This window comes from Culex pipiens, chromosome 1, assembly GCF_016801865.2.
Source record: "Culex pipiens pallens isolate TS chromosome 1, TS_CPP_V2, whole genome shotgun sequence".
NCBI lineage: Eukaryota > Metazoa > Arthropoda > Insecta > Diptera > Culicidae > Culex > Culex pipiens.
Window position 1 is genome coordinate 129,047,915 of NC_068937.1, and position 23,927 is coordinate 129,071,841.

Here is a 23,927-nt window from a genome sequence, read left to right on the forward strand (position 1 = left end):
TATTGAACATCTATTGTTTCCATTGTTGGCGAAGGCGGTGTTTTGTGTTGCACCGACCTGTTTGTTCTCACAATAAGTTTGCTTTTGTTTTAATCTTAATAGTACTGCTGCTGCCGCTGTTTGCGCTCTCTTCTCTGTTACAAATGTAAAATTGCATCCAAAAAGTACTAAACAGCGTTCAATAATTACGTCAATATATTATATATTTATTATAGTTTTTTTTTCATTTCTGTTTTTCTTTTCTTTTAATCAAATATATAATTAAGTGTTTGTATAAATACCAACTCTTTACACTATCAACTAACGAATTGATTTTATTTTCCTTCGTCGCGCGCTCGGCTCGATGATGATGAAGAGGGGTTTCAAATTCGAGCAAGTTTGGGAGCGCACCTGCGGTCAAATAAAAACCGGGGATCAAAAAAATGGGGGGTGACGGTGATAAAAAAAAATATTTCGAAATCTTTTGCTTGCTGGCGAAGCGGCACTTAACAAACTAATAAATAAATGTTTTATGTTTAATTTACTTTAACTTTATTTTACGATTGATCGGACAAGCTTGTCGTTTGTGTTTTTTTTTTCTTTTAGCAGAAGAATAAACTAGCAGCAGTTTCAATACTTTCGTGTTTTTTTTTTGTTGTTGTAAAAGTTTTTCGTTATATTTTTCTCTTCTAATTCTTCGATGTCGTTTAACTTTAAATGGGGAATTGTCACTTTTATTGCGCATTTTGCACTTTACTAGAGTCTTGCGCAATTATTTTCATCACAGTATTTTTTAATCACAGTGATTTTTCTTCACAGTGATGACGAAAATATCCGTTGCTATAGCAGGCTGTTTATTTATTTATTTTTGGAAGTTCAGAAAGCTCGTCCAGCCCAGAGAATGTGTTTCGGATCATCTAAGTGATTAAAGGGTCTACGACTTGTTCCGACTGTGGAATCGTGGTCTTCGGTGCCGGGATGCAGTGGTGTTGCGCCGGCATCTTGGCTTACGGTGGATCTTTGGAGTCAAATGATGGCTGTTGTTGCTGCTTCGGACAGGATTTCGCTGCCGGATGTCGAGCGGGCGTTGCTAGACTTCCGCGCGGCTAGGCGTCTCCCCTCAGTGACGGTATCAGCCAACCCAGCACCTGGCTGATGCGGTTGAACCGAGAGGGGAACCTCCTTGACGATAATGGCGCGTTCCGCGCTGGAGGTGAAGATGGTCCGCCAGAGATGAAGATGGTCCGCCAGAGGTGGAGATGGATGGTGGACGTTTCGATGCAGTCAATGGCCCCTGCGCACTCACAGGCCTGGACCGACCAAAAACCGTGGGTTGCCGAGGTCCTGCGGATTATTGACTTCCGCCGAGGCACTTCCTCTTCCGGAATGCAGAGCGTGACCAGTACGAAAACGGGACTGACACTGGGACACTCGACTAACCACACAGACGCCTGAATGGCAAAAAACCCCGATCTTTGGAATCGGCGATAAAATTTCACTTCTCCTTCCTAATCTTTTCCGGAGGGAAACTCCACCATTTTCCAATCCCACCCATTTTTGATGCGGTACGCAAACCCCTTCGCTGCTAGTGTAGGGTGTAGTGTTGTATGTTGAGGAATTATGTTTAAACGTAGAGGTTCGTTCAAGAACTGTGATCAACGGTTACAAGATGGCCGATATAATTATGCCCTCGAGCTCATTAGAAAAAATAACCCGTAAAAAAACCCAAAAGTGTCAACTAGGAGAATCGTGCCAGTAACCTTTAACAGACCATCTCAATGACTTAACTGCCTCGGCTACCATAGCTTGGTGACTAGATTGTGGTCAGAAGTCGATGCATTACACTTGTTTTGTTTGATGGTGTGATGGAAAATCAGTTTGCCAACTGTGATGAAAATTTTCCCGCAGCACTCTACTGAGGTGCAAAGTGCGCAAAGTTGACAGTTCTCAGTCCTGCAAAGCAGTGTGATGAAAAAATCTAGGCCTAGCACGATTGACACAAAACTCTAGGAATTGCTGCAAGGCGCAATATATTAACCTGCTTATTTGTTAATTACATCAAGGTTTGAAAGGCATTTGCTGGTTTGTGTTACAAGTAATATATTAAGTGTGTGATTCCGCATTTCTCTGTCTGCGGCATAAGATTATCACAACGTTCGTCGATAAATGCGTCCATCTGTCCGTAGTAAAAAGACTCAACAACGAATTTCGCACATTTGAATTTTTAATTCTCGTCCAATAAACACATCCCTCCCACTAACTTAACTAAAACACTAATTTAAAATAGAAAAGAAAAAAATACTCGACTCTTTTCCACACTAGAAAAGCGTCCATCGCAGTAAAAAAAAATACGTCGTTATCGTTAATAAACTAGCTCAAACTTAACTCTGCTCTCGATCGTCGTCCGTCAAACCTTCCTTAAAACTGGCTCTCCTTCCGGAGCAGTGGAACCGCCACCGGCGGCGGTGACGACGCCCCACCTGTAATGGTCTTGCTGCTTTCCGTTGTCGTCGTCGTCGTCGTCGCCGCCGCAGACTCCCCGTTGACGTGCCCGATGCCGTGCTTGACCGTCGTGATGACCGACTTGATGATGACCGAGTTGGCGGCCGTCTCCGTCGAGTCGCTGCAAAAGGACGGATTTGTTAAGGATTTGATCGCAAAACAGGGAGGAAGCGTAGAGTCACACTTACCCGACCAGCTTCAGGTCTTTGATGTTGGACGAGTTGAGGGCGGTAATTTCGGACGTCTTGGCCGACGAGGACACGTTGTTGGAGTGGGTGCTCAGCACCGAGAGGCGACCTGCAAAAAAACATAGTTACAAATTTAAATTTCAACCCTTTATTCGGGGTGGAACCTTCAACCCAACTCACCCACAATCTCCTCCGTGGTCGTCGAGCAGAGCGTCGTCGTGGTCGAGTTCAGGTGGTCCCGCACCGAGTCGATCGTAATGTCCCCGATCGAGCTGGTGATCGTTTCGTTGGCCTTGTTCGGTGACGCGCCCTCGTCCCCACTTCCGCCGGTTCCGTTCACCCCGTTGGTCAAGTGTCCGTCCCCGTTGGTCGTTCCGTTGATGGCCGTGACGGCGATCGCGAGCGGCGTCCGCACGTCGATGGCCTTCTCGGTGGCACCGGTCTCAACCGCTTCTTCAGCTGCCTCGACGACAGCTGCTGCAGCAGGCGCTCCCCCTTCGTCATCGTCCGCCTCCTCAATGTGGGACCAATCCTCGACCTCGATGAACCCGGTCGGCGAGACGATCTTGGTGGTGGACAGCGTCACCCGTTGCACCTCCGACGAGGACATCATGTACAGCGCCTCGCCGTGGTTCGTGAAGCAGAGCGAGGAAATTCCACTGAAAAGAATCGTTGGTTAGAGTTAGAACACCTTCAGCGCAAGGTTCAGACTCAACTCACTTGATATCTTCCCGCCGCACGGCGGCCGCATTCAGCTGGCGCTTCAGCTCCGGAATCGACAGCACCAGACAATCTCCGAGGTTCGTCAGACAGAGCAGGCTAATTTCGGAGTGCGTTAGGGTGGTTGCGTCCGACGTTGCGCCAGTGCCAACGCCAGATTCGGCCGTACTCGTGTTGAGCGCTTCCGCCGAGGGCGACGCCGAAGCGGTGGCCTTCGAAGGACTGTGCTGCTGTAGGGCGTGCGCCGGAACGGTGCACGAAAAGGTGGCGAACGCGATGCGACGGACCCTGAACGGAGAGAGTTGGTTAGCAAAATTGGATTCTTTTTTAGGGCATCTCCACCGCAGGGACCTAATTGCGGTGCAAACCTAATTTGGCACCCGCGTCAAGCCTACCGCGGTACTTGTGCGAGAGCTAATTTAGGTTCGAGTTCATCCGTGTTCATCCGAATCTAAACAAAACTCAGGTTAGCTCCGGGATCTACCGGGAGCAAATCGTCTTACGGATGGTTTTTTCAAGCAAAACAATGTAATTGACCCAATGTGAGTTTGTAAACAAAGAGTTTATCCTGCTCACGTCTGATCAGTTGTGCGGTGCCTGTGTGGACGCGCAGTCCTGTTTTTTCGTGTTATTTTCCGTCTCTTTTGTGTCGCTGTTCGAGTGCATGGGGTGATTGGTCTTCTTCTTCTTCTTTTTCTTCTTTATTTTTAGTTCGCGCGTTCGTTGGCCAATGAGTTTTTTTTGTTCTCTTTACATAGTTTTCGATAGAAACGATCCGAATTCTTTTTTTTTTCGAGACAAGCAAGTCGTATTGCTGGATTAAGTCCTTTCTATATCATCGATGATCGGAAGGCACGCCGACGAATATGTTTGAAGGCGTATGATATAAAATCATTTTAATGAATAAAGCCCTTCTTACATCACCGTTGATCGGAAGGCACGCCGACGAAGAATTTCTGGAGGATCGCGGTCGAATTAATACTATATTTAAAATTCTGGATAGCTATCTTTCGGATTCGATTGTGAGTAGCGGGACTTCGCGGTTACTATGCAACGTGTTTTTTGGAGTCTTTTTATATTTTAAATTTATAAGTCCTTCTTTTATCATCGTTGATAGGAAGGCACGCCGCCGGTTAAGTTCGTTTAAGTTATTGTTTTAATTTCATTACAATCGGTTACGTGGTGTCCTGTTTTCTTTTCGTTTATATTCGTTGATCGTAATAATTTATTCCAACTGGCATCTTTAGTATAAACTCATCTACTATTTTTGACATTTGCTCGCGTTATCTTAGTTGTACCAACAGTAAAAATATACTGATAAGTCCAGCCCATAGCACTACCGCTCGGTTGGCAAGCGTTCGATTAAAACAAAATTTTTAAATAATCAATTATTTATCTTTCCGCAGCCGGCTGCCTAAGATTTAAAATTTCAACCGATAAACAAAATGCTCATGGTCACATCACTGCCACTCGTGAATCCTGACCTCATACCCATCTACTAACCCCCTCAAAACTCATGTGATACTTTGTCGGAGAAGCAGTCGATTGGGCGGTCTCTATCACTCAAGTATCGGACTAACATTCCCATCCACTTCCCCGTGACTCTACCACTGGTCGTGGCCGGCGCCGGTATTGATCAGCATGATAGGGGCCTTTGAGAAGTTGCGAAGCGAGGAAAGATAGCTCCCACTTATCTTCCACGGCTCGTGAATGTAACTTCTGGAGGTCCTGGTCAATAACGGAGTAGCAACTGCTTATGCTTATGCTTAAAGAGTTTATCCTGCTCACGTCAGTAAATGTTTACATTAGGAGTGATGATTGATTTCTCGATTTCAATTCTTCGAGTTTGGAGATATTTTCCCTCCCGTGCTGCAAGTTTACGCATGAAAAATGACTTTTGGTAATCTGGGGTGATGCAGTTTTGTTTTTTAGGTTAGATTAGGGCTGTGTTTAATTGATTTTGGTCAACGCATTGTCGATCAACTGCCGGACATGCAAGGGACAAGTCATTTGTATTAAGTAAAAAGCAAAATTCAAGCGAAACATTTTAAATAAGCCAATACGGAATTGAAAACAAGCAATCCGAGCACAATTGGGTCCTAAAATGAAGCTTAGATTGCTGATATTATTGTTTACAGTGATAATGCTTATTTTTCTGAGTACGACCACAAAGAATTTAAAATGGATTTTTAAATTAATTTTGAAAAATTAACCTCGCGGTCCTTCTTGACAGAAAAACTCCTACTTGACAGCTCGTCTCCTACTATCGAAAAAAAAATTGTCTTGTAAAAAAAAAGTTTGCATTAAAATGAAAAAAAGTGATAAGAAATGGTTTTTAACCGTGTTTTTACCGTTGTACATAAAAAATTACATAGGGTTTTATTACCCAATTCTGATCTTAAATTCTTAAATTCTTAAATTCTTAAATTCTTAAATTATTAAATTCTTAAATTCCTCAATTCTTAAATTCTTAAATTCTTAAATTTTTAAATTCTTAAATTCTTAAATTCTTAAATTCTTAAATCCTTAAATTTTTGAATTCCCAAATTCTTAAATTCTCAATTTCTTAAATTTTCAAATTTCTGATTTTGAATTCATTTTTTTAAATTTTAGATAAAAATTGTGTTTTTGAATGTTAGAATTTCGGGTTTTTCGTAAATTTGTAAATTTTACTTAATTTCGATCCCGTCCGTGTGGATCAATTGGACAGCGCACTGGACTCACATTTCAGTGGTTGCTGATTGGTACTAGCAATAGTGGCCGACAGCTATAAAGATAACTTCTTTTTTTACTCTATTTCGACCAAAAAAACTATATCTGTGCTTTCAATTTAAAAATTCTGCATTTTGAGATTTGGCGGGGATTTTCAATATCATTATATCAAATACAAGATTATTAAAAAGGAAAATTACAATTCTTCGATTTTTTCATCAGAACATATTGCAAACAAGCACCGCGCGAAGAAACGTCAAACGCCACTTTTCGTTTATGCTGCGTACCGCTTAAGAAATATCTTTTCTTGACCCTATCCCTGACCGTTTCTTGGGTTTTTTTTATATGGAGTTTTGCGTTCCTTCGGATCTGCGTATCAGCCTTTACGGTACAACCATTCAAAATATGTTTAAATGAAATGAAAAAAAAAAAAATAAAAATAATAAAAATAAACGTATTCGTAATTTTATCTTACTTCATAATACACCCTCTGTTTACAATCACACATTGGTCCAATTACATTTTTTCGCTTGATATATATTTGAATTTCATACATAACTTAAAAATGTTAAACTCAGTTGAGCTATTTTTAAATTTTGAACATTCATGTTTAAATTTTCGGTGATGATTTGCTTATATTAATATATGTGGTTGATTATTTTTTATTTAAAAAATACAAAAAAATAAATTCCTCAATTTTTCAATTTAATAAAATCGTTTTGAACTAAATTACTGACTTCTTTAATATTCATTCAAATTTGATATTCAAAATAAATGTATCTTCAACCAAACCAAATACAAATAATTCAAAAAATCGCTGAAAAAATTAGCCACCGGCAGCTCGGGGACTTCTCGAGCACCTATCTTGGCTACTCGACGGATCCCCGATGAACTTTTTCTTCGTTGAATGAACTCGAAGGCTAATTTAGCTTTAGCTTTGCTACCCGCGGTGCGAAAGTTGGGGTGCAAACATGTTGGGAGCAAATCGGATGAACTCTTTTAAAAATTTGAAAATGATATTTTATTGATGTAAGCAAACAATTAGGACATATAATGCAATTGGAAGCATGTTCTATCATACCAGAACATAGTTTCATTGATTTTGATCAACAAAACGGCTAGAATTTGAAAATGAATAAATTAGATCCCCGCGGTGGGCTTGATTCGGTAGCCAAATTAGCTCCCAGCGGTGCGAAAACGTGTATTAGGTACGGAGCAAAGCTAAAACTGGGGATCCAACCGATAGGTTTGCCACGCAATTAGAACTCTGCGGTGGAGATGCCCTTAGGGGGGGGTCTCACCTGGCGCCTTCGTGCGCCGTCAGCTTGTACTTGTTGACGGGCTTCAGCTGGGGCAGCGAAAACACCTTGAACTGCTCCTCGCTCGCGATGAGGACCTTGTGCGGGCCCGGACCGGGCGTGGGTTGGAACTCCAGCGGGACGCCATGCTTAAAAATAATCGTTATGAAATTAGCTCAAGTCTTCAAAAAATGCCAAGAGGGAGTGTGTGTCGCATACCTGATCATAAATGGCGATCGCGATGACCGGCGCGCGGTGCTTCAGCTGAATCTCCTTCGCCAGCTGTCCGGTGACGGGCTTCGGCGGCGGGACGTCCCCTGCGTCAACGTTGGCCTCGCCGGGCTGCACCGCCGGAGCTTGCTGCTGCCTCGGTGGAACGTGCAGCACAAACACCGAAACGCAGCTCGAGTTCGTGCCGGACCACAGCGTCGGAATGGTGTGCTGCTGGCTGGTGAGGTACGTCTGGGCGAAGGTCAAACAGCGCACCATCGAACCCATGCCGTCGTCCACGGCGCGTGCCTCGATCTGCCGCTCGACGGGGCGCGTCTCGGCCGGAGTGGTCGCCGCTTGACCGCCGGCGTTCCGCGTAGATCTTCCCTTACGCAGCCGTCGGAACGATTCGCGGAGCGTCTTCTTGAACGACTTGCGCCGCGACAGCGTCTCTCCGGCTCCGGTCAAATCGTTCGGATTGAGGGTGCACTTGTTCAGCACCGGACTCTGGGTGTGGTAATCGAACAGGACGAGACCGTGGGCGGTTCCCGCGGCCACCAAGCTCCACTGGCTCTGGACGGCGATGCAGGTCACGGCTGCCGGTGGCAGCACCTGCAGCACACTGAAGAAGTTGACGCCTTCCAAAAACGGGGTGTTCTCCTCCAGCAGCTGTCGTTTGACCTTCAGCTGATCGTGTCCCTTCCAGACAAAGCCGTCGCGATCGCTCACCAGATTCATGGTGGTCAGCTTCAGCGGGCCTGCTTCCTCCGGAGCGGGCTCAAAGTTGGCCACCACTACATTACCGGCGGTTCCAGCGATTATCAGCGTGCCAGTCTTAGGACAGAGTTGTACCTTTTTTACCGCGAGACGCGGATCGTCCGAGTACGGGTCAAACTGACCTGCCTTACGGAACGGTGGCTCCCCATCCTCCAGCTGTTCCGTCGAGGTATTCAACGCGTGATCCTCAAAATCGGCGTCGGCGTTCAAAAACAGCGGGGAAGTCTTGACGTGCAGCAGCGGAGTTAGACACACCTCCGAGCAGTTCCAAAACTTGACCGACCCGTCTTCATGCCCGGTGATCATCAGATCGTACTCCTCTTCACCATGCTCATCGGCCGATTCCTCCTTAACCGACCCCCCGTTAATGGGCCACGCCTTCGAGCTGTACTCGGCGAGTTGCGCTTCACCTGCGCGGGCAATCTTGGCGTAAACTTCCGCCGAAACCTGCGACACCAGATGGTTGCAGGTCACGGCCGAGGCGTGCAACGAGTGCAGATACGGAGCGTTGATCTGGGGCAACGTTTCGTCCGTCAAGTCGTACGCGACCAGCTCCTCCTCGAGCAGCACGACCAGCACCTCTGCCTGATCCTCGCGTTCCTCGTTGAACGTCACAAAAAAGTCAATCACCTTAGAGGTGAAATCGAACGCGACCTTGGTCCCGTCCCGGCAGTGCACCGAAACGCACTGACGTTCACCGTACGCCGACCGTGGCATTCCTCCGGCAAAGACCACCAACTCGCACAGGCCACGCTTGCCGCGGATCAACCGATCGATCGCCTTGCACGGATCGGGCCCGTACGGCACGTACTTCTGGTTCTCCGGCGGGATCGTACTGTCCAGGTCCCACGTGGCAAACGAACCGTCCGCGTGGTACCACGTAAACTGCGTCCCACAGGGTGAAATAAACAGCCCAACGCTCTGTCCGTGGCCCGGCGAAATGAACGATCGCTTCACGTTCGATGCCTCCAAGTCCCACAGCACCGCCAACCCCCGGTTGTACGCGATCAACAGCTGGTTGTGGTTGTGCGGCAGCTGCTTCACCGACTCGATCGCGCCCGGGTTCAGCTTGTACGACTGGGGCAGCTGCTCGAGCACGACGTCGTGATAAATCACCGGTTCCCGCACCGAAAAGCTCCGGATGTCAAACTGGTACACGTTGCCGCCCTCCGTCCCGATCCACACCGTGTCCTTCATGTACGAACAGCACAGCGACGAAATCTTCTTCAACTTCCCGTCGAACGGAAGCGTCTTGATCGGAACCAGCATCGTCCCCGCCGGTTCCCACAGAATCAGCTGGTTCGACGCCGTCAACGACAGCAGCCGACCGCTGCCGGGAATCCACTCCAGCAGCTGGACGATCAAATCCGCCGCGTTCGTACTGGCCGGATGCTGGCCGTAAAACTCCACCCCCGGCCGGCCAAACACCTTGATGATGCCACTGTTGGTTCCGATGGCCATCAGCCGGCTCGTCGGGTCGTACGCCAGCGCCGACGGTTTGTGCGGGAAGCCATGCTGGGCCGTCTGTTGATGAGAGAGAGAGAGAGAGAGAGAGAGAGAGAAAAAAAAACTTCATTAGTCAAGCCGGCCGGCAGGTAATCGCCCTATTTGGGAGGTGTGTCGGTCGGATTAAGTTGTCCCGCGGCGGGGGGAAGTTTGCGCAAGGTGTGACAATTAGACAATTAGTGCGAGCAAGCAATTAAGTCAAGTGCTTTTTATGTGTACACTTCTGGGTGCGACGGTGACGTAACAGGTGTGTCGTACCGATAAATTGTCGCGAAAACCGTACACATAATGATTACTCACTAAACGAACTAAGAATTACAAAAAAAAATCAAGTAATTCTGATTTGAAAAACAACCATTCCTCATTGTTCCCGCAATGTTGTTGACTCATCGTTGTCGATGGTGGTCGTCAGTGGGGGAAATTGGCGGAATATAGAAATTCACAGGTCAGTTTTAGGTGTAAGCATCTCCAATAAAAAAATACTCATTACAAATTCACGTGAGTCATTCCGATTGTTGTTTGGCAAGAAATTGCTGAGCAGCAGCATACATCGTGTCGTGAACAGTTAAAAAAGTGCTCACTCAATCTCTAGAATCTCTCACTTTGACGGCGTGAGAATTGTTACCGTTCAGGAGTGTTAGTTTGATTAACATCATTTTTTTTATTTTAATAAGGCCGCTGCAAAAAAAAATTGTAACCCAACCGAATTTGAAAAAAAAGAATCGAAAACAAATTGATGCAATAACAACACAGAAAAAAAGTTTAATTTTGGAATGTTGAAAATTTGGTAGGTTGAATATTACCTCTTTTTTGAGTAATATTACTTAAAAATGTGTAAAAATGTGAACCTGATGAACACTCATCTAAAACTTTTGAAAATTTTCTGGGGAAAAATTAATCTTTTTTTTACACAAAATCTGTCACCATTCTTGATGAATATTACCATAATTTTTTTTCTTATGTGAAACATGCATGTTCAATGAATCATCTTTGCGGCAAACTTTACGCAGTAGGCCTGGCTAGTGACAAGAGGGCGGTTGAGCAATTTTCTTGTCACCAAATTTCACAAAGGTTTATAGAGTTGGGCAGAGTCACACACTTGGTTCAAGAAAAATTTCAAATTGACAGCCGTGGTAGCGCAAGCAAGCCCAGCGAGGGTGAAGAAAAGTCCCAAGAAGTCGCACCCTCTCTTTTGTTCTGCCGTTCGTAAAGCTATTTTTTGTCCCCCTTCCTTTTCAGGAGCATACTGGCCCTAACGTTTGAAATTGGACCAACAATTGCCGAGATATCGTCAGTTCAAAAAATAAGAAGGACTGAAATAATTGCAAAAGGATGATTATTTCAGCACGAGTCGTACATTTATCCAACGAGGTTCACCGAGTTGGATAAATACGAAGAGTGCTGAAAAAATCAAGTTTTGCAACGAGTTCCATACAACATTTTTTGCAATTCCGAAAAACACACACTGAGTGAAATTTTATGTCAAATTTTCATGTATTTTGTCAATCAAATCAATCAATCAAAAAAATGTTGAAAAGTGTTACCCATTTGAGTGCTGAAAAGTAGAACTTTTCAGCATTTATTTTGAAAAGTGTTGCTATTCGATTCTGTTGTTTTTGGTACAGAAAAGTAGGCTATTTCGTCGTTCAAGAATGACAGGAAAAGTAAGTAGTTTCACGACGGAATTGCAAAAAACACTTTTTGCAGCAACTGAAATGGTTGCTGAAAAGTTGAACTTTTCAGCACTTGTTTCGAAAAGTAACACTTTTCAACATTTTTTTTTGATTTAAAGATTTATTGACAAAATACATGAAAATTTGACTTAAAATTTCACTCAGTGTGTGTTTTTTGGAATTGCAAAAAAATGTTGTATGGAACTCGTTGCAAAACTTGATTTTTTCAGCACTCTTCGTATTTATCCAACTCGGTGAACCTCGTTGGATAAATGTACGACTCGTGCTGAAAAAATCCTCTTTTTGCAACTTGTTGCATAAACTACTATTTTGCAATTCCGTCGTGAAACTACTTACTTTTCCTGGCATTCTCGCATGACGAAACAGCCTATTTTTAACTACTAAACATAACAGAACCGAATAGAAACACCTTTCAAAACAGATGCTGAAAAGCTCTACTTTTCAGTACTGAAATGGATGTTGAAAAGTTGAACTTTTCAGCACTTGTTTTGAACACATGGATGTTTGACATAAAATCCCATTCAAAAAGCGTGATTCGGAATTGCAAAAAAAAAGTTGTAAGCAACTCGTTGCAAAACTTGATTTTTTCAGCACTTGTCGTATTTACCCAACTCGGTAAACCTCGTTTGGTAAATGTACGACTCGTGCTGAAAAAACCTTCGTTTTGCAACTTGATGTATAAACTACTATTTTAAATCTCGTCTCTTACAATTAAATTTTTTTCGGTGTATCGGATCGGTGACGGTGAATTGACTAAATATATGAAAATTTGACTCAAAATTCCATTCAAAGGATGTTTTTAGCCTTTCTTAGAGCATCATTACCGGTGCGTTGCGGAAATTGTTGCTATTTTGTTAACCGGTAACGCTTCTATTTTAGTTTAGTCACCCACTCGCACACCGGTCGTTGCCAAATTAGGTTGTCAATTTACTACCCGGCAACCTTACCGGTGGTTACTGAATTATTTTGTTTGGTGATTTTAATAAAAGTTTTCCCATATATTTGATCACGAAAATAAAATGTTAGAATGTCTACTTTGCGATTCCGACTGGCAGAACCGGTTTTGGGCACTGTGGCCACCGGGAACCTGCTACAACCGAAAAAAGTCCTTTTTGAGGCCCCGACTTTGAGGACCTGTATCTCCGGAACGATAACACATAGCGGGTTGCTTCCAGTTGCATTTGACGGGTTATAACCTCAACTTTATGCTCCCGTAGAGATGATTTGTCAAAAGTGGACACCGGTTCCGTTAACCCGGAACATCCGAAAAACATGATTTTTACAGATTTTGTTATAAAATCAACACATTAGTACATTTTTTCAACCGGATTTTTTGTAAATTATTACATACGTACACTACATACTACCCCTGACTGTTTGGGATCGTTCCGGCCAACTGTGGCCAATCCGGAACCGGTTCCAGGGTACCACCAAAACGGTTCCAATAATGGTATCGCTAGAAACCCATCATGTTGCATATCAAACTTCATGAAATTGAAAATTATGACCATCTAAGGTCATGACGATATCTTGCCACTGGGGGACACTTCCGGAGGGTCTGTAAGTTAGGTAATTTTGGAAGGTTCAACTAAATTTATCTACTACAGAAAATTCAAACCGCCATCAATGAAATGGTTCCGGAATGGTAATCGGGCTCGGTTGTGTAGCTGCTAGTGTGATTGCTCTCACCCAGCCGGCCTGGGTTCGCTCCCAGTCCCCGACCCCGTTCACATTTCTTAAGACGAGTAATGTGTCATCACACCTTCTATCGGATGGGGAAGTAGAACGTCGGTTCCAGCCTCAGTTGTTGTACGGTTATTTGATCATTCCAGATGTAGGAGTTTTCTCCCTGCTATAAGTACAAACAACACTCCAAACCAAGCCTCCTCCGGTGGAGTCCCTGGCGGCGGTTGGACTTCCAATCCAAAGGTCGTCAGTCCGAACCCTGGGATGGAAGGTTCCTTGGAAAATAAGAAGGATTTGGAGCTCTTCCCATTGAAACCTTTTAAATCTTAGGTTCGAGAAGAAACTTTAAACTTGGTTCTTTGCATATTCCACAAATTTCCTCCATACCCAACCCATTTTCGGTTCCAAATTAATCAGGATGGGACGGAGGACATCGCCATCAGCTATTGTCTCCCAGTGGCCAGGTTGGATTAAAAGACGTGGGCAAGCTTCCCATGCGCCAGTGCCAACGCACACCGCGGGTTTGGTTTTCTAGCTTCGGTACGAGCCTGATCCCATTGTGTGTTGGTATTTCGGTTCATCGTACCAGCGCACCACGACAATCTCATGAACCGTGGTATTAAAACCGGTTTGTACCGCCAGCGCGTACCACGGCACGTACCAAGGGGAAAACCACTCTGCTCATTGCCCTCGAGTAGGCTGTGCCCTAAAGTTACCCAAACGTGCCCGAAGGTGCCCGAATGTTGCCCAAATGTGTCCTGAAGCTTCTCAAAATAAATAATTTGTGTACGATGCTTAGCAACCCTGTTACTTTGTTTACACTTTTTTGGACTGCTCTCGGTTTGTGTTGTGAATTTTTCTCGGAGAACAAACAGCTGCTCGAGGAATCATACCTCCTGCAAGCGCCACAATTCTAAGCGAAGGAAGGACCACCGAAAGCGCTTTCAGTTGAGATATCTTATTCCCCGCGATCCTGAGATTGTCGCAAGCATTCCCACATGAGGAAATCTCGCGTTGAAGCGTGTCTGTGGTGCCGATCCCAATGAAGCGCTGGTGAGATCGATTGTAAAGACAACAGGAATGTAATCAAAGCTTGAATTTTAGTGAATTAAATTATTTAAATAACTTTTGCTTAATTTTAGGGCATGTCAACGACGTGTTGGTGCCGGAGCAACAGATTTTCCGAAGGGCCAAAACTGGTTGGCGATCAGCACATTGGCATGATGGCTCACGTTGTATCCGGATTAAATTTCAACACTACCTGACCACACCAAGATGTTTGCGTCGGAAAGTTTAACACTTCCTGTCAGGAGCTGCGAGCGTTATTCGTCGCCACTGCTCAGTTCAAGATGGTCCCGGCCTCAACGCAGGTTGCGGTACAAGGACAAGAAGCCGTTTGCCTGGTGCAGTGCAATTTGTACATTCAAAACATATTCAACAAGCTAGTTTTATTTTTATTCACACAAAACTATATTTATTTATAACGACATTTTTTAAATATAATAAAGAACACATGATCAACAAATTTGCAGAACTTCGTCGCATCTCAGTGCTGGGATATTAAAATCATAAACTCTTTGTTTGTCTTTTTGGTATTCCCGTCAAACGGTTTTCCCGGGTGTTGAATTGTATCATTTTTTTTTTATTCGGCACAACTTCCAGTATTTCGTCGAGGTCCTTCTTTACTGGCTATCGATTTCACTACAGTGTCGTAGTACTTTATCCCAGCACGACCGTGGTCTTGACTGATCGTCGGTCATGCAAGTGAAACCTTCCGGCAGGACGATCTGGTCGGGTTTGTTAATTTGTCGCGCTGTGTATGTTCACTGCTGGAAGGGCCAAACTGAAATACGCCAACCCAAATGAGAAAACATTGGTCTCTAAATGCTACCTTTTTATTAAACTCTGATTGATCACCTGAGCTTTAAACAATTCCTTGAATCGGAAAACATTCCGAAAAACTAAACCAATTCATTCAATCGATTTTTGAAATCTGATTGTCATGTTTGTTTCTGTTTGTTTATGTAAATGTCAAAATTTTAGTCAAAGGTGCCCGAGAGTGTGCCCTAGGGTGCCCGATGACGTGCCCGATGTTGCCCAGGAGTGCCCAGGGCTCTTTGATCAGAGTGGTTTTCCCCTTGGCACGTACCTCGGCACGTGCCGAGTGAAGCACCTTGGTTCATACGTTGGGTTCATGCCTCGGGTGAGTGCCAGACACACAACCGAGGCGACGAGCCGAGATTGTCGTGGTGCGCTGGTACGTTGAACCAAAATACCCTCGGCTCGAGAGAGTCGGGTACGGGTGTAAACCGAACAAAGCAGGCGCAAAGCAAAACCGAGGTACAAGTGAACCGCGTGTACCGCACGGTGCAGGGAAGCTTGGACGTGGGCAAGACCTTTGGTGGTCATAATTTGCAATTTCATGAAGTTTGATATGTCACATGATATGCTTCCTTGCATACTCCGGAATTGTCCCCCAGTGGCCAGCGGCAACTGGTTCCAGCGTAACCAGGCTGGGTCACAGGATAGCGGCATGACCTTAGATGGTCATTATTTGCTATTTCATGAAGTTTGATATGTCGCATGATTTGCTTCCCAGCATACTCAGGAAGTGTCCCCCAGTGGCCACCGGTAACCGATTCCGGCGTGACCAGGTTGGGTCATAGGATATCGGCATGACCTCAGATGGTCGTAATTTTCAATTTCATGAAGTTTGATATGTCGCATGATATGCTTCCCTGCATACTCCGGAAGTGTCCCCCCGTGGCCACCGGTAACCGGTTCCGGCGTGAACAGGTTGGGTCAGAGGATAGCAGCATGACATTAGATGGTCATAATTTTCAATTGCATGAAGTTTGATACGTCGCATGGTAGGGTTCTTTGCATACTCCGGAAGTGTCCCCCACTGGCCACTGGTAACCGCTTCCGGTGTAACCAGGTTGGGTCAGAGGATATCGGCATGACCTTAGATGGTCATAATTTTCAATTTCATGAAGTTTGATATGCAACATGACGGGTTTCTAGCGATACCATTATTGGAACCGTTTTGGTGGTACCCTGGAACCGGTTCCAGATTGGCCACAGTTGGCCGGAACGATCCCAAACAGTCAGGGGTAGTATGTTGTGTACGTATGTAATAATTTACAAAAAATCCGGTTGAAAAAAATTACTAATGTGTTGATTTTATAACAAAAGCTGTAAAAATCATGTTTTTCGGATGTTCCGGGTTAACGGAACCGGTGTCCACTTTTGACCAATCATCTCTACGGGAGCTTAAAGTTGAGGTTATTACCCGTCAAATGCAACTGGAAGCAACCCGCTATGTGTTATCGTTCCGGAGATACAGGTCCTCAAAGTCGGGGCCACAAAAAGGACTTTTTCGGTTGTAGCAGGTTCCCGGTGGCCACAGTGCCCAAAAACCGCAAAGTAGACGTTCTAACCTTTCATTTGCGGCCAAGACATCCAAAATCGGTCAAGATTCCGAATTTTGGCAGCCAAAAACATTTCTGGGTCATAGAAATCTGGAACGATCTGGAATCTGGAAGCAAACTCGCGTTTCACGTCCAAGATGGCATTCGTCACAAATCTGCTCCGGTCGGAGCAAACTCTAACGTTGCGGCCAGTACCGGTCCCGACCGCCGTACCTCCAGATGTTTTCGTCGGCGTACGTACCCCACCTCTGCGGTCCTTCATTCTGCGCTGCGTGGCCGTTATTGTGTTCAACTCGCTGCGTGATTTGAAAACACGGAAGTGCCCTGCCAGGTGAGAAGTTGAATCCGCTGTGGCCGGTTCAAAATAGCTGCTTATTCCACCTCATCCTGTTGGTTCCAGGAGCTGGGGCCACCGAAGTCACGCGCGGACAATTCAAACTGCATATTCCGTCGAACCAAGTAATATTTTTCCGCCGGAACACTTCAATCCGCAATCACCGACAAAACCCGAAAAAAATCAAGCCAAACTCTATCTAGTTTGTTTTGAACTTTGACAGTTCAAAGTTTTAGTTGCGTTGCTAGCGTGTTGCCAAATATGGTAACTCGCTCCCAACCGAGGCGTTACGTTTTAGTTTAGCAACGCATTTGGCAACGACCGGTGTGGGAGCAAAGTTACTATCACGCGTTACAAAACCTTAAAACCTGCCTAATACTCACGCTGGTAAGGTTGCTCTTACTAAAGAAAGGTATAGGTTTTACTTTATGGCAGGACGTCATTTTCATCTCCGTAAATATGTCGATTCAGCATGAATTTTAATCGGAAAAATCACACTGCATCGATTTTCGACGCTTCGTCGCCAAGTCGACAAGTTGTCAAGTTGAGCTTCGAATACTGGCGCAAGAATGCTGGCGCATATATTTTGTGGCTCGACTTATACTTATTTTGTAGTAGCTTGTCTACCGATGTTTCCAACAATATGTGAGATATCGTAGCTTTTCGGTTTCTTTTGCCCTGTCCGTTTTTGCATAACTGTCCAATGTTTATGCAAAAACTTTTGTGACATAGGACATTCATACGGCAACAAACAATGTGTTTCCCGTGTGCTCCTAAAATCGCCTTTAAGTAGGCTTCATTTGGTCGTGATTTCGTAATATTATTTAACAGAGTTCATTGGATTCCAATAGGAGCTTTCTAAGCTTCTATGCTTTATATCGTTTTCAAAGTTTTCAATGCTCGCGACGCCAATGACTTTCTACCTAAGGTATCGCGATTGAGTGTGTAGTGGTGCGGTTGTAAAAATAGCTACAGTCATCCCACATATTCGGAACGGTTTCCAGATTGGCCAATGTTCAAAAAATCATAGCAAATCGATAATTGAACTAAATGATTCGTTTTTACCTTTATTTGAAAGCTTTTCTTGCGATCTTTTGAAAGCTGTAACGCTTGTTTGATTAAGAATTTGTACGATTAAAAATATTCTTTTGGTGAAAATTGCGTTTTCAGTTTCTTTTGGAAAACACATCATTAATAATACCTTGCTTTCATCATAAGATTTTTTGTATCAAGTTGATGTTATGAATTGAAAGAAGTTATATTCTTTAGTAAGAAAGGCTCTATCTCACCCCTGGTGGGATTAAATCGGGTTTTTTTCAGTACTTGTCGTATTTAACGTATTTTGTGTTAGCATTTATTTTTCATCTGAAAAAAAAAATCTATGAATGTCATTTTTCAAAATTATTGAAATTTTTTATGACAACTTTTAACCAAAAATGTATTTCTTTTATTTTTTCCTTCTTTCAAGTCCTACAATTCGACAAGGAATGGACGCTTCCAACATTTTATGTAGATTGGTACGGCTGAAAAACTAATGATGCAAAACGGCCCTGTTCGGTCCAAGAGAAAGTACGGACAAAGTCAGTCAAATACGCAAATTACGCAAAAAAAAAATGTTGTTCAATCTCGGGATAGTTGCGTCCATACTTTTCCTTACCTCAAAGGTTGCCTTTCAATGACTTGTTTAGAACCTAATATGAAAAATACGGTGCTAGAAAATTCCACTTTTGCTGGTTTAAAAGCGTTTTTTTTTATTTTAGAAAATTCTTTGACGTTTTTTTTTGTTGTTTTTTGATGGATTGCCTCTCAAATTTGTATGAAAAGTTCTAAATTTAAAGAAAATCGAAGACCTTGCTCTTTAATGATTCATTCTCAATATTTTTAAATTAATCAATGAACGATTTTGCCATTTTATTATTGCCAAATGTTTCATATGCAAATATATTTGTAAGAGTTTTTGTGTGAATTTCTTAAATTTTTTTTATTGATTTTTTATTTTATTGAAATTATTAAAAAAATCTGGATATTCTCAAATTTAACGGATGTAATTTTTCATTATTATATGCGTCAACATAGGAGTTAAGCTAAAAAGATGCCAATTTCAGTTCACTGATACAATTTTACTCAGTTTTTGAGAAAATAAAAAAAAATAGAAAAAAAAACCTATAGAAAGATTAAAAAAAAAACACAATGAGTTTTTCATTTGTGTTGGAAAATTTTTAGTTTTACCTAAAATTGGTGTTAATTTACTTTGTTTTTGTTCTTCATTATAGAATTTTTCACTTGGCGGCTGGTTCAATTGTTTTGTAAATTTATTTCTTATTTTATGTGTGGTATTTAGAGTGGTATACTCTTTCAGACGTTAATTTAAACCATAAAATTCGACCTTTACCATTTGCATAATTTTTACTGTGTGAGTTGGACTCCTGATATAACCTGAATTATACTGACTTGTAACTGTATTGGCAAATTAAATAGTTTTTAATTCTAGCCATCCGCCAAAACAAATTTATATAGCATAAAATTGTTCAAAAAGTTTAAATGGATCAATTTTTGATCAATATACAAAGTAAAAAATTGTGTAAATTTTGATGCTGTAATTTCGGAAGGTTGAATATTACCTCTTTTATGATGTAATTTTTCCTCATCCAGACTGAAATAGTGACATTACACCAGAAAAGTGGTGAAATTACACAATTTTAGAGATAAAATTACAACTTTTTTCTGACATACAAAGTACCCCTTCCCAGATGTAATATTACCATATTTTTTTTTCTGTGTACTTTAAGGAACGCAAATTTTCCTGTTCATGTCTGGATAAAATTCAACGAGGCAACCAAAGTGGAATTTGTTTGGCCATAACAAACAAAGCAAACAAATTATCAAAAGCAACAAAACACGACCACAATCACCACCTGTTGCGTTGCTTTTGAAGCTCCCACCCCAAATACCGGTCCAGATCCAACACAGATCGCGGCGTCCACATCCACATCAGGCAAAAAGCGTTAAATGGATGCGTTAATTATTACTGCGGTGGCGAGAGAAACTAATTAAATCCCCCAAACCCCAATTCTAACAGGATCCCTCCTCGCTCATCTCATTTACGCACCTCATTAGCACAGCTCGGATTATCGTAAAAAAGTTACCACAGTTATTGACCACATATGGTTCTGAACCCACACCACCCACGAGTCTCTGTTTTTGTGATTAATTATTATTTCACCGATGGTCTATTTTTAGAACCGCAGGGCCACAGCGACGAGACCTTTGGCTGGCACTGGAGGCTGATCAACCGAAGATAATTGGTCCTTCGTTTGCTCGACATTTTTGCGGGCAATTTAGGGATACCAGAGAAAAATCAAAAACATTTCACATAGACGCCCTTGTTAAGATCACTTTTAGGTTAAAGTTTCTTTCTAGTTTGGTCAAGATGGATTTCAATGCTGTTAAAAACATTAAAATAGTTAAAACAACTTTGTAGTCTATTTTGCTGAAATCGGGAAGCGACTGTTAAAAAAATAACTAAACAATGGCGTCTATGTGAAGTGTGTTCTTGATGATTGATGACATTTCAGTACATAGTTTACAAAAAATCAGCGCAAAAATAAACCTGGAAGCCCTACTGATCAACCAATCCCCTCTTGCCAAAGTGATCACTCGCCAAAGATCATGAGAACTGAGGCCTGACCTGTGTATACAGAGTTCTCCAATACACAGCTTAGGCCGGCGCGTGACGTGATTCGCAAGGGTACCGTTACTTGGCGCGGCTTTCCCCCTTTCCCCCTTCTGCCCGGATGACGGATTGGATCGCGGCGAGCTTAGAGAGCTGGAGCTGGAAAGTTCAAACCACTTCTCGTCATTAGACTGACTCTAGAGTCGTCGTGGATATTGAAAGTTTGGTCGAACTTGGCTTCCCCGCGTCTTTTTTTCTTTTTTTCTTTTTTGGGTCCAGGAAACAGGAGAGAAGTAAAATGTTGCCGGATTAATGCACTCGAGTTAGTGTTTATGTTGGTGAGTGTGTTCGTTCGTTCTGGAAGATTGGAAACCAGTTTCATTTTATGTGCGCGGTGCTCTTTAGCAGCCGGTTTCAGATTCAAACAGCTGAATCGATTCACTTCTCTTGGCATGTCGATGCGGGAGGCTGGCAGGAGGATGAATCTTGCGTAACGTATGGAGAGCTAATAAGTGTGCGATTGCTGGCCACTAAAAATAGATAATGTTCTTAGTCATTGTTGTTAGCGCTTCATACGAAACCGCATCGTAATGATATTCAAATTGGGGCTGATTATCTTGTTTCAAAACGATACCACCTCAAGTCGCAAATATCGGAGTTGCTTTTGAAAAGGGCGTATGATCTAATCAAAAATCTTTTCTGTTATTTATCTGAACCCGTTTAGAACATGAAAGACAGCAGGAATTTCTTATCATAACAAAAAAAAAATTTAAAAAAAAACAATCATTACAAATCTGTCACTATAAAACAACTATAAAAACAACAAAAAACATAAAAAATCTATCACTTAGACGCCCTTGTTTTGTTTGCTTAAACAAAACTTTTTCTTCTTTATTTGGCGATCGAAAGGAGCTTCATTAAAATGGATCCAAACAAGGGCGTCTACATGAAATGTTATTTCTGGAGTTTTTTTAAAAGGTCCAATAAACAAAATTTTCAGTTTTTTTTTCTTTTTTGAGTGTTTTTTAATACCCATGACTCAAGACGGTTTCAAAAACACCCAAAAAGCAAAAACTGAAAATTTTGTTTTTTGGAACTTTTCCCAAAAAACTCCAGAAATAATGTTATTTTTGCTAGATTTCGCACAAATTTGATCATTTACTAGAACTGATTGTAATTTTGCGTTGGGAATTAGGCTCGGACTTTTTGTCAAATTGTTATTCAGACTTGGAAATTTACTCAGATTTCGGTCATTCGATTTTTTTTTTGTATTTTTTAATCCGACTGAAACTTTTTTGGTGCCTTCGGTATGCCCAAAGAAGCCATTTTGCATCATTAGTTTGCTAGTTGTTGGCAGCTGTCCATACAAAAATGATGTATGAACATTCAAAAATCTGTATCTCTTGAAAGATTTTTTTGTAGGCCAAGTTGTAGATATGGATATAGACTACACTGAAAAAAAATGATGCACGGTAAAAAAATTGGTGATTATTTATTTAATTTTTTGTCACTAAAACTTGATTTGCAAAAAAAAAACACTATTTTTATTTTTTTTTTCATTTTTTGATATGTTTTAGAGGACATTAAATGCCAACTTTTCAGAAATTTCTAGGTTGTGCAAAAAATCTTTGGCCGAGTTATGAATTTTTGAATCAATACTGATTTTTTGAAAAAAAAAAAAACTTTCAACTTCATTTTTCGATGTAAAATCAAATATGCAATTAAAAAGTACTGTAGTAAAATTTTGATAAAGTGCACCGTTTTCAAGTTAAGGCCAGTTTTTGGTAACTTTTTTGAAAATAGTCGCACTTTTTCATTTTTGAAAATTAGTGCACGTTTGCCCACTTTTGAAACAAATATTTTTGAAAAGCTGAGAAAATTCTGTTTTCTAAGTCTCACTCAAAGCAACTAATGGTCCGATTTGAAATATGATTTTTTTTATCGTGTATCATTTTTTTCAGTGTAGTCCGTATCCATACCTACAACTTTGCCGAAGACACCAAATTGATCAAAAAATTCCATCAAAAGATACAGATATTTGAATTTTCATACATCGTTTTTGTATGGACAGCTGCCAAGTTTGTATGGAAAATTATATGGACAAACTAATGATGCAAAATGGCTTCTTTGGGCATACCGAAGGCACCAAAAAGGTTTCAGTCAAATTAAAAAATACAAAAATTAAAATTCTAAAAAAAAGACCGATTTCGTAGAGAACTGCTCTACTTGACTCTAAATAGGAATTTCACTCTGAGTTATTATTGAATTTAGCTTAGAATTGAACTTTCTTTGAACTGATTGTGCGATTTTGAGAAGAATATCCTTATCAAAATCAGTTTAAATGAAAGTCCATCTTTAATCCGGATTGTTATTTTACTTAATTTAGACTGAAAAAGTGACAACCAGAAAAGTGGTAAAATTCAGAGTCAAAGTCCTAATTAAAGTCAAACACACAGTTAGTTCAGACTCTAAGTCCTGAATTACAGTTAGCCCAGGAGAGAGTTCAAATCTAAGCCAAGTTCAATTAAATTTTGAGTTAATATCCAAATTAGATTTCTTGAAGTTTAACTCAAAGTCTTAGCTACAAGTCTGCAAAATTGCAAATCTGTACAAAATTTCACAACAGTCAAAGTCCTAATTGAAGCCAGTCTAAGTATTGGTTCAAGTCAGAGCTTTATTCAAACTAAAATTAAAATCCCGAGTCCTAATTTTATTCACACTCAAATCAAAACAAATAAGCAATTATTTCTAAGCTGAATTTGACAACAATTCTAAGTCAAAGCACTACATAAAGTCAAAATGAAAGAAATTTCAAGTAAATTCAGAGTAAAAGTCTTTCCTAAAGTCAAAACTTGAGTAAGTACAAGAGTCAGAAAAAGCAAAAATTCTGAGACAAAGTCCTAATCAGGTGTTGAAGTGACGGTCTACATTTCAAGTAGACGCCCTTGTTTAGATCACTTTCTTAAAAAAAAACATAAACAAGAGAGATTTTTTAACAAAAAAAAGTTGTTTATAATGATACTTTTTGACTTAAAACAAAATTTGTTAAGAAATTCATACTGTCTTTGAAGTTCTAAAAGGATTTAGACTAAGATCAGAAATGTTTTTGGATGTGATCATACATCTTTTTCAGAAGCGACTCGAATATCCGCTGTCGTGCGAACTGTATCGAAATTGGTGCAAATATAAACAAGTTAATTACTACGCGCTGTAAATT

The 23,927-nt window shown here is 41.8% G+C and overlaps 1 protein-coding gene and 1 long non-coding RNA gene across 3 annotated transcripts in view; one reads left to right on the forward strand and one right to left on the reverse strand.

The window, feature by feature from the left end:
- Positions 1-232: 232 nt before the first annotated feature.
- LOC120425361 (lethal(2) giant larvae protein) overlaps positions 233-23,927 on the reverse strand; it is a 47,387-nt gene continuing 23,692 nt past the window's right edge. For both annotated transcript variants that reach the window (XM_039589866.2, XM_039589867.2), the window contains exons 4-9: positions 7,619-9,910; positions 7,403-7,548; positions 3,390-3,677; positions 2,850-3,328; positions 2,670-2,778; positions 233-2,602 (exon numbers count right to left, since the gene is read on the reverse strand). In XM_039589866.2, coding sequence (XP_039445800.1) covers positions 2,398-2,602; positions 2,670-2,778; positions 2,850-3,328; positions 3,390-3,677; positions 7,403-7,548; positions 7,619-9,910 — 3,519 coding nt within the window. In that variant the 3' untranslated portion in view covers positions 233-2,397. The remainder of the gene's footprint in view (positions 2,603-2,669; positions 2,779-2,849; positions 3,329-3,389; positions 3,678-7,402; positions 7,549-7,618; positions 9,911-23,927) is intronic.
- LOC120425362 (uncharacterized) lies at positions 11,659-17,431 on the forward strand. The gene is made up of 2 exons (XR_005606509.2): positions 11,659-14,354; positions 14,415-17,431. It is a non-coding gene; the product is annotated as an uncharacterized LOC120425362 (long non-coding RNA).